The 14,948-nt window shown below is 44.0% G+C and overlaps 1 protein-coding gene across 6 annotated transcripts in view; it reads right to left on the bottom strand.

Moving 5' to 3' along the window:
• Cnot10 (CCR4-NOT transcription complex subunit 10) overlaps positions 1 to 14,948 on the bottom strand; it is a 55,203-nt gene that overhangs the window by 17,114 nt on the left and 23,141 nt on the right. For 4 of the 6 annotated variants that reach the window (XM_051140626.1, XM_051140624.1, XM_051140622.1 and 1 more), the window contains 4 exons: positions 12,466 to 12,668; positions 8,878 to 8,999; positions 7,729 to 7,902; positions 5,969 to 6,049 (listed from right to left, as the gene is read on the bottom strand). In XM_051140626.1, the coding sequence (XP_050996583.1) occupies positions 5,969 to 6,049; positions 7,729 to 7,902; positions 8,878 to 8,999; positions 12,466 to 12,668 (580 nt within the window). The remainder of the gene's footprint in view (positions 1 to 5,968; positions 6,050 to 7,728; positions 7,903 to 8,877; positions 9,000 to 12,465; positions 12,669 to 14,948) is intronic. The other 2 variants (XM_051140625.1, XM_051140623.1) reach the window with 1 other exon arrangement.

Consider the following 14,948-nt stretch of genomic DNA (forward strand, 5'->3'; position numbering starts at 1 on the left):
AGTCACTGGACTGTGTTATATGGGGGGCGGGGAGGCGTACTTCTTTTCTTTTTTTTTTCCCTGAGACAGGGTTTCTCTGTATAGCCTTGGCTGTCCTGAACTCATTTTGTAGACCAGGCTGGCCTCTCATACAACCCCCGCCTGCCTCTGCCTCCCTCCCCCCGCCAGCTTGTGCTTCTTTTCTTGGCACCAACCCGTGGGAGGTCTTTGACTCAATGAGAAAGAACTCAGATGGTGTCATGCCAGGGTCTAAGAAATCACCTAACTTGCCACGATTTATATTTGTGCAATAGTTATATTGGGCCTAATTATGCTGGTCCTGAACATTTCCTTTTATCCATTCTGGGGCCACCTACTAAAAAAGACAAGTTAAAATCCATTTTTATGCAGGGTGGCAGCGCATCCTGTAATCCCAGCACCTAGGAGGTAGATCTCTGTGACTTTGAGGCCAGCTTGGACTACAAAAGTGAGTCCAGGATGCCCAAGGCTACACAGAGAAACTCTATCTTGGAAAAAACAAAACAAAATTCATTTTTTCTTGGTGTGCATTGATTTTAATTTCATGTACAGATATTTGCTATGCTGGTCCTAGCATTGTTTCCTATACTTCCCTAGTACTGCTGTAGTCTTCCCTAGATTCCGGAAAAAATGAGCTTATTCAAAGATATATGCAATCTTTTTTCGAGACAGGTTTTCTCTTGTAGTCCTGGCTGTCCTGGACTCTCTTTGTAGGCCAGGTTGGCCTCAAACTAACAAGAGATCCGCCTGCCTCTGCCTCCCAAGTGCTGGGATTAAAGGCATACGCTACCAAACCTGGCTGCCATCTTAAATTATGTGCCTGACTGCAGGCAAAATACACATATTGTAAAGGAAAATAAAGTAAGCTTTCATGACCTTGGATTTATCCAAGGATTATTCTTTCTTCTTTTTCTTCTTCTGTTTTCAAGACAGTAGCCTTGGCTGTCTTGAACTCTATTTGTAGGCCAGACTGGTCTCAAATTTAAGAGATCCGCCTGCTTCTGCCTCCCTAAATACTGGGATTACAGACGTGAGACACCATATCCAGCTTTTTTTCCCCTGAGACAGGGTTTCCTGTATCCTAGGTTGGCCTCAAAAAACACTAAGTAGCTGAGGGCGACCTTCAACTTCTCACCTCCCAGCCAACACTATATGAATACATCTACAGGAATACATTATCACACCTCATCTTTTTTCTTTTTCTTTTTTTTTTTTAAAGACAGGGTCTCTCTGCATAGCCTTGGCTGTCCTAGACAAACTTTGTAGACCACGCTGGCCTCAAACTCACAGCGATCTGCCTGCCTCTGCCTCCTGAGTGCTGGGATTAAAGGCGTGCGCCACCACAGCGGACTCTTTCTTCTTTTAAAGACAAGGTTTTTCTGTGTAGCTCTGGCTATCCTGGAATTTGCTCTGTAAACAAGCTGGCCTTGAACTCAGAGATCTGCCTACCACCAGAGTACTGGGATTAAAGACATGAGCCACCACTGCCTCTCTTACTTATTATTAATTAAAAAAAATATTTATTTATTACATATACAGTGTTTTGCCTGCACACCAGAACAGGGCATCAGATCTCATTATAGATGGCTGTAAGCCACCATGTCGTTGCTGGGAATTGAACTCAGGACCTTTGGAAGAACAGTCAGTGCTCGTAACCTCTGAGCTGTCTCTCCAGCCCTTATTTTTATTTTTAAAATGATTTAAAAATTTTATGTGCACTGGTGCTTTGCCCGAATGTATTTCTGTGTGTCAGACCCCTGGAACTGCAGTTAGCATTAGGAGCTGCTATATGGGTGCTGGGAATTGAACCTGGGTCCTCTGGAAGAGTAGCCACTTAACCACCGAGCCATCTCTCTAGCCCCTTATTATTATTATTATTATTTTTTTTTAAAGATTTATTTATTATGTATACAGTGCTCAGGCCAGAAGAGGGCACCAGATCACATTATAGAATGTTATGAGCCACCATGTGGTTGCTGGGAATTGAACTCAGGACCTCTGGAAGAACAGTCAGTGCTCTTAACCTCTGAGCCACCTCTCCAGCCCTTATTATTATTTTTTAACACCAAATATGTTTTTAGAGGTGCTGAGCATAAAACACAAGGCCTAGAACATAGAGACTACCAAGTTTCAACCCAGCCCAGAGCCATGATAATAGTACCCTTGGTTGCTTTATATGACTTTATGTATATGTATGTATGTGTGTGCACACCTGTGGTTGGCTGATGAACCTTACTTTTCATCTATCTTGAGCTTGAAAGCCATCCTATAGTGAAGACAAACTAGATTCACTCCTGTTTATGATCATACCTGTTTCTCAACGCTATGTCTTAGCTGTAACCTTAACTACAAATGGTTCTATACTGCCTGTTCCAGGAAACGGAGACACATCTTTGTTTCAAAAAGTTGTTATGACTATGCCTTCGTTTCAGGGCTTGTTATGACTATCTTGCAAGCCAACTTCTGATTCAAAAGGTTACTATTAGCACTTTGCAACCGTGTTTTTGTTTCAGGTGGTTGTTATGACAACTTACAATGTTTATGCTCTGCTCCTGTGATCCCACCTACTTGTCTGCCAAATACCCATCCCATTTGGAAACCCTCTACACCCGAGCTACAAAATCTTTAACTTCCTCAAGGTTAGTGTTGATCTTGAACCCCACCTTTGGGGGAGGCAGCCTGTCTACACAAATAAAAGAGCTTGCTTTAATTTGGCCATGATGATTTGAGTCAGTCATCTTTCTCAGTTCTTTGAAAATAACAGACGATGGGAATCCAACCCAGGTCCTCTAGAAAAGCAGCCAGTGCTCTCAACCTCTGAACTAGCTCTCTAACCCTGTTGTTTTGAGATGCAGTGTCATCACTATACATCTTGAACTCAAACTCAGATCTGCCTACCTCTGCCTACTGAGAGCTGGAATATAAGGCAAGTGCCACTGTGAGCCCACATTCGTTTTTTGTCTTTTAAATTTAATTTAATTATTTATTTTGTTTTTTTGAGACAGGTTTTCTCTGTGTAGTCTTGGCCTGGCTTAAATTTTATTTTATTTTTAATCCTGTGTGTTGTCATATATGAACAGGAGCCCTTGGGAGACCACAAAAAGGCATTGGGATCTCCTGGAGCTGGGATTACAGGTTGTGAGCAGCCTGTCCTGGGTGCTAGGACTGGAACACCAGTTCTCTGGAAGAGCAACACGTGGTTTTTTTTTGTTGTTGTTGTTAAAAAGATTTGCTTGTATTATATCTCATGTGCACGAATGTTTTGCCTACATAAATGTATGTGTACATGTACATGTCTGGATCCATGGAGATCAGAAAAGGACATCAGATTCTTTGGAATTGGAATTACATGTGGTTGTGAGCCACCATATGAGTGCTGGGCATCAAACGCAGGTGCTCTTAACCACCAGGCCATCTCTCTAGCAGCTCCCCTGCTTTTTAAAAGTCATTGTAAAAGTCATGGAAATGCACTCATGGAGGACTGTAAACCCCGTAATGGGTGCTGGGAACTGAGCCTGGGTCCTCTGTAAGAATAATAGTGCTCCAGTCTACTCCCCTCCACCAGCAAATGCTTTGAACCACTAAGCCCATCTCCAGATCCATTAGTTGATTTCTTAAATACTTCCTAATTGGGAGAAATCAGTATTTTTTAAAGTTTATATTTACATTATGTGTATGAATCATTTGCATGTATAAATGTGCTGCAATTGTGTACCTGGTGCCCATGAAAGCCAGAAGACGACATTTCATTAACTCCTGGAATTGGAGTTAACAATGATTGTAGGTGCTAGAATTGAACCTGGATCCTCTGGAAGAACAGCAAGTGCCCTTAAACACCGAGCCATGTCTCCAGCCCTGTTTTTATCTCTCCTATGTTTTTGGTTTTGGTTAATTTTTTTCCCCCTGAGACAGGGTTTCTCTTAACAGCCCTGGCTGTCATGGACTTTGTAGACCAGGCTGGTCTAGAACTCAGTGATCTGCCTGTTTCTGCCTCCCAAATGCTGGGATTAAAGGCATTCACCACCACACCTGGCTCCTTGTTTTGTTTTCCTAAGATAACTGCCCTAAATTTACTACATGTAAACCAGTATGCTTATGCCAGGCGTGTGCCTCAGTGCCTGGCCTTTGTTTTCCTTTTTTTTTTTTATTATTAAACAGTTTTTATTTTTTACGTATACATTTCTATTATTACACATACCTACAATAAACTACCTATACCAGAAGAACCGTGACACAACCAGGAATTACATAAATGTTACATTCTTAGTGTTTGGCTATTTGTATTTGACATCCTTGAAGAAAGTATCTTTCCTATCTTAGTGTATCTAAAATTCTGAATGTAAATCAATTTGCATGACAACTTATCATTACCAACTTAAAACATCTATCTAGACCTAAAAACATCTTAATTCCTAAATAACTTAGCTTCATTGTAAAACTATGTGGGTTTTTAAAACTTATTATTTTATTTTTAAAAGATGTATTTATTTATTATGCACACAGTGTTCTGCCTGCTTGTACATCTACACATCAGAAGAAGACATCAGATCTCATTATTGACAGTTGTGAGCCACCATGTGGTTGCTGGGAATTGAATTCTCAGGACCTCTGCAAGGGCAGTCGGTGCTCTTACCCGCTGAGCCATCTCTCTAGTCAATGTTTTTGTTTGTCAAGATAGGCGTTCTCTGCACAGCTCTGGCTCTCCTGGAACTCTCTGCAGACCAGGCTGACCTCAAACTCAAGAGATCTGCCTGCCTCTGTGTCAAGTGCTATGATTAAAGGTGTGCACCACCACTACCTGGCTCCCAGGTGAATTTTATATAATGTGATTTGCTTTTTACACATTTCCACTGGGGACAAAAATGTGGTTTAGTGACTTTTTTTTTTCTTTTAAAAGCTCCCATGCAGCAGAGGCTGGCCTTGAACCTTTGATCCTCTTGGTTCCACTGGCCAAGTGCTATCATTAAAGGTGTGCACTATTACATCTGACTCCAGGTGGAATATAACCGCTTTTAGCTTTTTTGTATTTTTACACTGTATTAATTTGTGTGTATTTACGTGTGTGTACTTGGGCATTAAAATGTAGAGGTCAGAGGACAACGTGTAGGACTTTTTTTCTATTTCATAGGTGTTGTAATCAAACTAACGTCTTCAGACTTGGTGGGGAAATGTCTTTACTAGCTATGCCATCTCTTGCTAGCCCAGTGACTACATTAAAAAAACAAACAAACCAAGCCAGGCGTGGTACCTGTAATCCCAGCACTCAGGAGGCAGAGGCAGGTGAATCGCTGTGAGTTTGAGGCCAGCCTGGTCTACTTAGTGAGTCTAGGACATACAAGGCTACAAAGAGAAATCCTGTCTCGAAAAAAACCAAACCAAACCAAAAACTGTAGTTAATAGACTTAGTGTTCTTAAACTTGAGCCATTCTTTAGCTCCTATTTTTGAGACTTTTTTTTCTTTAGTCCTTTTTAATTTATAAGCCAACATCTTTTGTTCAGCTCCCTAGGAAGCTTACCTTTCCAGTTGTTCAATAAGACCCAATCAGGATCTTGTAACTTTGGGAGGGTCCTAGCTCACCAGTAGTGAGGAAGCACCTGCCTGTCAGACACATGTCCCTGGTTACGTACTTAGCATCATGGCCTCCCTATGCTGAGTTGTTGAGATAAACTTACAGGGTTTAGAGCTGGCAGAGTGGGGAAGAGCACAGGCTGTGCTATTATGGGGACCTGACTCTGCTTCCACAGCACCCATGGCCAGGCATGGCTGCACACTCCGTAATGTCAGCAATGAGGTGGGAAAGGGGAGGCTGGATTGCTACATCATGCAGGACATTCATAGGCAGAGGTCCCAGCCAGGCATGCAAGAATGTGGACCACCGTCTGCCAGTGTGTACTGAGGTCAAAGTCAGTGTGCTCATCCCAGTGGAAGCCCACTGCATCAGGTACTCACTTTAGGTTTTCTAATTCCTGTTTCCTCAGTGGAGAAGAAGGCGGAGCTGGAATGAACTTATCTCCATCATGGCTTTTGCTGCTGAAATAGAGAAAGACTCTCAGATAAAAAACAAACCAGTGTGCAATTTATTCGAGGTAGGTGGGATCCCTGTGAGTTTGAGGCCAGCCTGGTCTACAAAATGAGTCCAGGATAGCCAAGGCTACACAGAGAAACTCTGTCTCAAAAAACAAAACAAAACAAAACAAAATTTCTTTCTTCTTCTTTTTGGTTGTATGCCAGACAAGGTTTTCTATATATTCCTGGCTGGTGCCTTTTATATATATATTTTTTTTGGGGGGAGGGGAGGCTGACAGTGGCACAAGCCTTTAATCACAGCACTCAGGGAGGCAGAGGAAGGTGGATCTCTGTGCGTTTAAAACCAGCTGGGTCTACAAAAGCGAGTTTAGGACAGTCAAGGCTGCACAGGAAAACCGAGTCTCAAAAAACAAAACAAAACAAAAAACGGAAACAAACAAAAGAGCCCAAACCCTATGTGTTTCTGTCTTGTCTCAAAGTGCTCTCCTCAATTAGCTTTCACCTTGTTTCTCTTCAGAAATGGTCTCCTTTGGTATGAATGAGTGTTGGAACTGCTGGATGCCACCTAGGAAGATATCTAAACGAGGTGTGGCTGTTTTGTTTTAATTTTAATTTATTATGATTTACTCAGATTACATCTTGATTGGTATCCCCAGGACAGTCAAGGCTACAGAGAAAAACCCTGTCTCAAAAAACAAAAACAACAACAACAAAAAAACCCCAAACAAACAAAAAGGCAAGGAACTAAGTTATAGTATCTGTTCAATAGGGTTAAAGGCGTGTGCTGCTGCTTCCAGGCCATGGAGGTGCGGTGTTTTGTTTGTTTTTGTTAACTTGACACAAGCTAGAGTCAGTGGGGAAGAGGGAACCTTACCCAGGAAAAGGCCTCCGTCAGACTGGGCTATAGGCAAGTCTGAGGGGCACATTTTCTTGGTTTTTGACTGATATGGAAGGACCCAGCCCACTGTGGGTGGTATCAACGCTGGGCAGATGGCTCTGGAATGTGTAAGAAAGCACCGTGAACTCTGGGAAACAAGCGATGTGGAGCACACCTGTGAGCAGAGCTATTCCTTGGCTTCTGCTTCAGTCCCTGTTCTGGCTTCCCTCAATGATGGTGTGGTGGGATGAGGAAGAATGGCGGCCCCTTAAGCCTAGTGGTGGCGGGAAAAGGCTGGCAGAACTCGCAGAGTTCAAGGCCAACCTGGTCTACAGCACAAGTTCCAGGATAGCCAGGGCTACACAGAGAAACCCTGTCTAAAGAACCAGAACCAAAACAAAAAATGACCCCTTTAGACTCATATATTTGAATGCTGAGTCAACAGGGAGGGGCACTATGAAAAGGATGATGAGGCGTGTCACCATGGGTGGGCTTTCAGGGTTCTAAAGCTCCACCCAGGCCTCAGGGCCTTTCTTCCTGCTGCATATAGATCCAGATGGACAACTCGCAGCTCCTTCTCCAGCACCGTGTCTGCCTGTGTGCCGCCACATTCCATACCATGACAACGATGGACTAACTCTCTGAAACCATAAGGCAGCCCCAATTAAATATGTCACAAGAGTTGCTGAGGCCATGGTGCCTCTAAGAGCATAGGTACCCTGAGACACTGCCCAAGCTGCGTTTGGTCACAGTGTTTATCACAGCAGAATAAAGCAACAGGACAGGAGGTGAGAAGGGCGGGTACCTGCATGCCTCACTTTCGGTGCTCTCAGTGTTCCCTCCAAGCTGGCTGCTGTTCTTGGAGCCATTTTCCTGCTTTGGGTCTGGCTGTTCTTCGGGTAACAACAACAAGGCATTTCTGAGACAGATGGCTGCAAATTCCACACTGGCTACAGGAATGGCCGAAGACTGCCCATCACTTCAAAAAAAAAAAAAAAAAAAAAGAAAACAAAAACAAAAAAAAGACAAAGAAGCTAAACAAAGAGCAGAAAAATAGACCAGACTCGGCTGTTCCTAGGAATCATTAACTGTGGAGGTGCACATCTTTAATCCCAGCACTCGGGAGGCAGAGTCAGGCGGATCTCTAAGTTTGAGGACAACTGGGCTACAGAGTGAGTTCAGGGACAGCAAGGGCTACAAAAAGAAACCCTGCCTCAACAAAGCAAAGCCAGGCGTGGTGATGCATGCCTTTAATCATGGCACTCAGGAGGCAGAGGCAGGCAGATCTCTGTGAGTTCAAGGTCAACCTGGTCTACAAAATACTCACACATACAAAAAAATAAATCTTTTTTGTTGTTGTTTAAGGCAGAATTTCTCTGTATAGCCTTGGCTGTCCTGGACTCGCTTTGTAGAACAGGCTGGCCTCAAAGTCACAGAGATCCACCTTCCTCTGCCTCCCCAGTGCTGAGATTAAAGGTGTCCGCCACCATGCTGGCAATAAACAAATCTTTAAAAACTAACAAGGAACTAAGTCAGTACATGCTCAATATGGTTATAATTTTTTTGTTTGTGAATATTTTTAATCAGAGGCTGTTTGAATTCATGGATAGAGACTCACTGAGAAGGTGAGGAGAGCAGACAATTGTTCTACTTCCGGGATCTAAAAGGAGACACCAAAATGCCCTCTTCTGGACATTCTGACTCATGACAATGAACAGTCTGCTTCTGTAGGCTATGGACAGTTTCAGCACCACAGATGTATGAAATCAGTTAGAGCAGACAGACCAGCTCACTGTGGATTTACTCAGGATAGGCTTATTTACTGATGCAGCAATAAATGTCATCACAAAGAAAATGCTCCTGTGAAAAGATACGGCCCAAGCTACTTCCCACTAAAACTGTAGTGTGAACACTGTTATCACAGAGACACACTGGTTCATGGCGAAATACTTACTTGTAGACAGTGTTTTGAATAGACTGTGATGCCAGAACTATTTTGCGGTGATACCCTTGACCAACAATAGACTGTACAATTCCCTTTTTGGTGGGAAGACCTTTAGTTTCTTGCTCAGAAGTCTACAAACAAAAAAATATTTCAAATCAAATTTAAAGGAACTCTAAGACATAGTATAAAATATGATCATTTAACTTATAATTATTATGTTTTATACATTTATTTACTTTATGTACATAAATGTTTGCCTGTTGCTATGAATGTGTACCACATATGTGACTGGTGCCTGCAAAAGCCGAAGAGGGCATTGGATTCCCTGAACCATAGGCAGTTGTGTCCCAACATATGACTGCTAGGAACCTAACCTATGGTCTCTGTAAGAGAAGCAAGTGTCTACCTCTCCAGTACCAAAGTTTACAATTATTGTGTGTGTGTGTGTGTGTGTGTGTGTGTGTGTGTGTGTGTGTGTGTGGTGCATGCGTGCGTGTTTAGGAGATTGAGTTTTGTTATGTAGCTCAAGCTGGCCTCAAACTTGCAATCCTCCTGCTTGAACCGATGTGCTAGGGTTAGCATCATAGCCACTTTGTAAAGCTACATCCCCCCCAACCCCACCCTGCCTCCCGCTCCACCCTGTATGTGTAATGCATATGTGCCTGTTTGTGAGTCTTGAGGCACGAGAGTAACACGAGAGTTGTCCTCGGTTTTTTTCCTGTTTGTTTCTTTCTTTATTTAAAAAACAGAGTCTTTCAATTGTGGTAATTTGAACAGGAATAGCCCCATAGACTCATGGGTTTGAATGCTTGCCCCTTAGGGAACAGCACCATTAGGAGGTGTGGCCTTGGTGGAGTTAGTGTGGCCTTGTTAGAGGAAGTGCATCATTGTGGAGGCGGGCTTTGAGGTCAGAGATGTTCAAGCTTTGCCCAATGTGGTACAGTTGCTTCTGCTCCCTGTAATCAAAATGTAAAACTCTCAAGCTCCTTCTCCCGCCCCATGTCTGCCTGCATACCGCTGTGACGATAATGGACCAAACCTCTGAAACTGTAAGCCAGCACCAACGAAGTGCTTTCTTTAATAAGACTTGCCGTGGTCATCCTGTCTCTTCACAGCAACAGAAACTCTTAAGACAAGAACCTAGGTTGGCTGATAAAGCTCGTCTACTAGCTAGCTCTAGGGGTCCCATCTCTGACAGCCCTTATGATTATTCTGACAACAACTTTATTTTGGAGCTCTCTCTCCAGCCACTGAACACCACCCCTCCCCTCCCCCATCCTTGTTTCTATTAGGTTTCATTATGCAGTCTTGGCTGTATGCAGACTAGGGTACTTTTAGATGGCTCTCCCTGTTCCTGGCCCCAAGTGATAAGATTATAGGAACCACCATGCCCTGCATATTTTCCCTCTAAAGCAGTGATTACATTACCAGAAATATAATCTAACAAGCGACATATAGAGTTCACAAAGATATAATTCTTGCCTTCTATACAATGTAAAACTCCAACCCATAAACTAATAAACATCTAAACCAAAAGGTGCAAATTACTTCACCACAGGCGCAACAGCAGCTACGCACACCTCTCCTTTCACCTCATTCTAATTATCGAGAGGCAAAATCCCACCCAGTCATCATTATATGAGACATCCAGAATCTTCTCTACAGGATCAACAGGAGCCAGCCAGCAGGAGCTGTGGAGCTAAGCTCTGCCCTGCGGCCCTTTATCTAAACACAAGGGGTCCTCACAACTGAAGTCCATGAAAAGGTTAAGAAGGTAAGTGATTTCTAGACAGTCAGTCATCAAGTCCTTCACTCATTTCGGTGCATGCAGTGTCCGAGGAGGCCAGAAGAAGGCATTAGAGCCAGGCTGGAGTCTAGAACTTGAGTTACAGGCACTTGGTGAGCCACCTGAGGTAGCTGCTGGATATCACTTTCAGGTCCTCTGGAAAAGCAGCAAATATTCTTAGTTGCTAAGTCATCTCTCCAGTCCCCAGACCCAGTTAACAAATTTTCTACCTAGAATTCACCAGTTTAATTAAAAAATGATTCAAATAAGAAAGTTATCTTTTGTTTTTCAGATGAAGTTTTAGGTAGCTCAGGATGATCTCACCATGAGTTCCTGATTCTCCTGTCCCCACTAAACCCTGAAGTTCTTTTTTAAAAACCAAAGTACAGGAGAGATGGCTCAGTGGTTAAGACACTTGCTGCTTTGCAGGGGGCCTGGGCTGTTTCCAGAACTCGCATGGCAACTCAAGTTCTACAGGCTTTCTTTTTTTTTTTTTTTGGTTTTTCGAGACAGGGTTTCTCTGTGTAGCCTTGGCCATCCTGGACTCACTTTGTAGACCAGGCTGTCCTCGAACTCACAGCAATCCGCCTGCCTCTGCCTCCCGAGTGCTGGGATTAAAGGCGTGCGCCACCACGCCCGGCTCTCTACAGGCTTTCTGATGCCCCTTTTTGACCTCTGGTCACTGCATACACCTGTGATGTATGTATATATATATGCAGGCAAAGAACTCATATACTTAAAAATGAGAACCCCCGAAGAACAGGGCTAAAGAGGCAGCTCAGTGGTAGAGAACTTTGCTGTTATGCACAAAGTACTCGTGTGTGTGCCCACATTCACACACACACAGTCTCAGTCTCTCTCTCCATACCATGTTAAATACATCATTAAGACTCTCCAGAGCAACTGGGCATGGTGGTGCACGCTTGTAATTCCAGCACTGGGGAGGCAGAGGCAGGTAGATCTCTGAGTTTGGGGCCTGGTCTACAATCAGAGTTCCAGGACAGCCAAGGCTACACAGAGAAACCGGTCTCCAAAATAAAAAACCTGAACGAAAAAACAAACAAACAGCCTGTCCAAAGCATCACCACTCCCTCCGCTGCTGTATTCCAGTCATCAACTACTTAAACACTGAGTGCAAAACCGCCCAGCACACATGCTTCTTTTAAATCTTTTGTCTGTTTTTCAGAAAATTCCACTCAGTAAAGAACCTCAACATCCCACATAACCTATGGCAGGCAGGCATGCCAGGCAAGACCTTAGGAAGCCAACTGCTCCAACCGTCACACACCCAGGGAACATGGGAAGATAGGTGAGGGGAGCCGGTACCTGGAAGTTCTTATTTCCCCCACTTTGCACTGACCAACCCCTCCAACCAGAGATTTAGAAGGCTGCCACCAACCTCAAGGTAACAAGGCAGGGCAGCCTATTTTTAGACACTGAGGAAGGTTTCTCAGAGGATGCTCCACTGTCATGTGTTTCACTGGATAGAGCGCTGTCCAATGTGCTCCTGCCCATGTGCTATCAGAACCAGTGCTGTCTTGCCACCTGGCACATATACTACCTTTATGCTTGTAGATGGCACAGCCCGGGCCCAGCAGGAGCCGTCACTGTTCTGGCAGTCTTCTCACTGGCATAGTCAACCCTTTGCCAAGAATTAGAGCTAAGCAAGTGGCATTTTGAAACTAAATTCCATGCCCCCACTGCTAACAGAAGACTCTATAGATTCGGTGGCAGTGAAACAGGAAGTGAGGCCATGGATTCTCAAGTACCTTTGCTTTCTGTGTATCAAGAGATAGCCAAACAGCACTCACCCCTTTATTGGCAGCAATGCAGCACTCAGCCAGCCGTAGCCAAAGACGAGGATTTGCATGATATACCTGAACAGCTTCAATCAGACACTCGAAGGCCGCGAGAGGCCTCCCGATGTGCAGCAGCTGGATTCCACAGTTATACAATAACTCATACCTTTTGTTGGTTAGCAATGTACACATGGGTCTTCCAGAAAACTTTTTGCCTAGTGATAAAATTTGGAGACCAGATTACTGAAGCTCAGCTGCACTGAAGGCATTTATTCTCCCAAGGAAACACTTCCATGTTTAGCACTAATAACCCCAATTTGAAACTGTAATTGACAGCTTTCTCCAAGGTGGTCTCTCCATGCCTCCCCACACCTGCCAGTCAGTCAGATGTATGTGCTAGTAAGGACAGAGATGTCCTTGCTTGTGTCAGCTCTTAGGCAGTATTGCTTCAGGAAGGTAAAGACCTGAAGTCAGAGTCACTAGCTTTCTGAACCTTACAGCACCTTGCTCTACTTCAGCTTTCTTGGCCATTTTTAACATGTTGTACACTTTTTCAGTGAGTCACGGCTCACAATATGGCCACTTGCAACTTAAAAAATATTTTTTTCTGGGCTGGAGAGATGGCTCAGAGGTTAAGAGCACTGGCTGCTCTTCTAGAGGTCCTGAGTTCAATTCCCAGCAACCACATGGTTCCCAACCATCTGTAATGAGATCTAGTGCCATCTTCTGGCCTATAAGCATACATGCAGACAGAACACTGTATACATAATAAATAAATCTTAAAAGAAAAAAGTCTTGGGCTGGAGAGATGGCTCAGCGGTTAAGAGCACTGACTGCTCTTCCAGAGGTCCTGAGTTCAATTCCCAGCAACCACATAGTGGCTCACAACCATCTACAATCCAGTCTGATTCCCTCTTCTGTCCTGCAGGTGTACATGCAGGCAGAGCACTGTATATATAATAATTAAATGCATCTTAAAAAAACAAAAGAAGTCTTATAAAAAATGTTTTTTTGCCGGGTGGTGGTGGCGCACACCTTTAATCCCAGCACTTTGGAGGCAGAGACAGGCGGATCTCTGTTGAGTTGGAGGCCAGCCTGGTCAACAAAGTGAGTCCAGGACAGCCAAGACTACACAGAGAAACCCTGTCTCGGAAAAAAATTTCTTTTGCATGCCGAGCATGGTGATGCACACCTGTAATCCCAGCACTCTGGGAGGCAGAAGCAGGCGGATCTTTGTGAGTTTGAGACCAGCCTGGTCTACAAAATGAGTCTAGGACAGGTAAGGCTACACAGAGAAACCCTGTCTCAAATAACCAAAAATAATAGTAAAAGTTTTTTTTTCATTAATTAAGCAGGTGCTTATGATTTAAAAAATTAGAAAGTTGCTTGATTTAAGCATTTCTGATCAAAGACCCACATAATGTGAACATAAGCGGCAAACCTCAGCAAGCTGCTTTAAGGCTCAGGTGCCAAAATCTATCACTTGTGAGATTTGCCAACAGTTTACAAGAATGCTAGCCTAACAGTCAAGAAATCCTACTGACTAATCAAAACAAATCAAATTTGAATCAGCAGGATTCCTGATTCAAGTCCATAACAGACCGAAAGGCTTTTCTTTTTTCTGCCGTGTGTGTGTGTGTGTGTGTGTGTGTGTGTGTGTGTGTGTGTGTGTGTATGCGTGTGTGTAAGCCCAAGCTTGAGGATCTTCCTCAATCGTTCTTCTGTCTTATTCTTGCAGGCAGGGACTTTCAATCAAACTGAACTTCCCTGAAAGAGCTAGTGAGCTTGCTCTCTAAGGCTGGAATCACCAGTGAGCTGAAGATGACACCACAGGCATACAACATTTATGCAGGCTATGGGTCTAAAGTCTGCTCCTCTTGTTTAACTGTTGAGCCATTCCCCAGATCTCATGCTTTGGTAATGAAAGACTTCTCCTACTTCCTAACATCAAAGGACCACAGCTACTAAGACCCTCCAGAGCCAAGGCTGCCACACAGCCTGCACCCTCCACTGAATGGCTGCTACTCCTTTTATTATGACTTTTTTTCTTCCCCTGAGTCAGGGTTTCTCTGTGTAGCCTTGGCTGTCCTGGACTCACTCTGTAGACCAGGCTAGCCTGGAACTCACAGCGATCCGCCTGCCTCTGCTTTCCAAGTGCTGGGATTAAAGGCATGTGCCACCACGCCCAGCTTGTGACTTTTTTTTTTAAATGTACATTTGGTATTTGGCCTATATGTATGTCTGTGTGAGTGTCAGATACTCTGGAACTAGAGTTACAGACAGTTGCAAGCTGCCATGTGCATGCTGGGAATCGAATCTGGGTCTTCTGGAAGAGCAGACAGCCTCAGCCCCCACTTTTTTGTTGTTGTTGTTTTTGGAGACACAGGGTTTTTCTGTTACACAGAGCCCTGGCTGTCCTAGAATGTCTTTGTAGACCAGGCTGGCCTGGAACTCAGAGAGATCCACCAGCCTCTGCCTCCCGAAGTCTGGGAATA

Source organism: Acomys russatus, chromosome 32 (assembly GCF_903995435.1).
Source record: "Acomys russatus chromosome 32, mAcoRus1.1, whole genome shotgun sequence".
Taxonomy (NCBI): domain Eukaryota; kingdom Metazoa; phylum Chordata; class Mammalia; order Rodentia; family Muridae; genus Acomys; species Acomys russatus.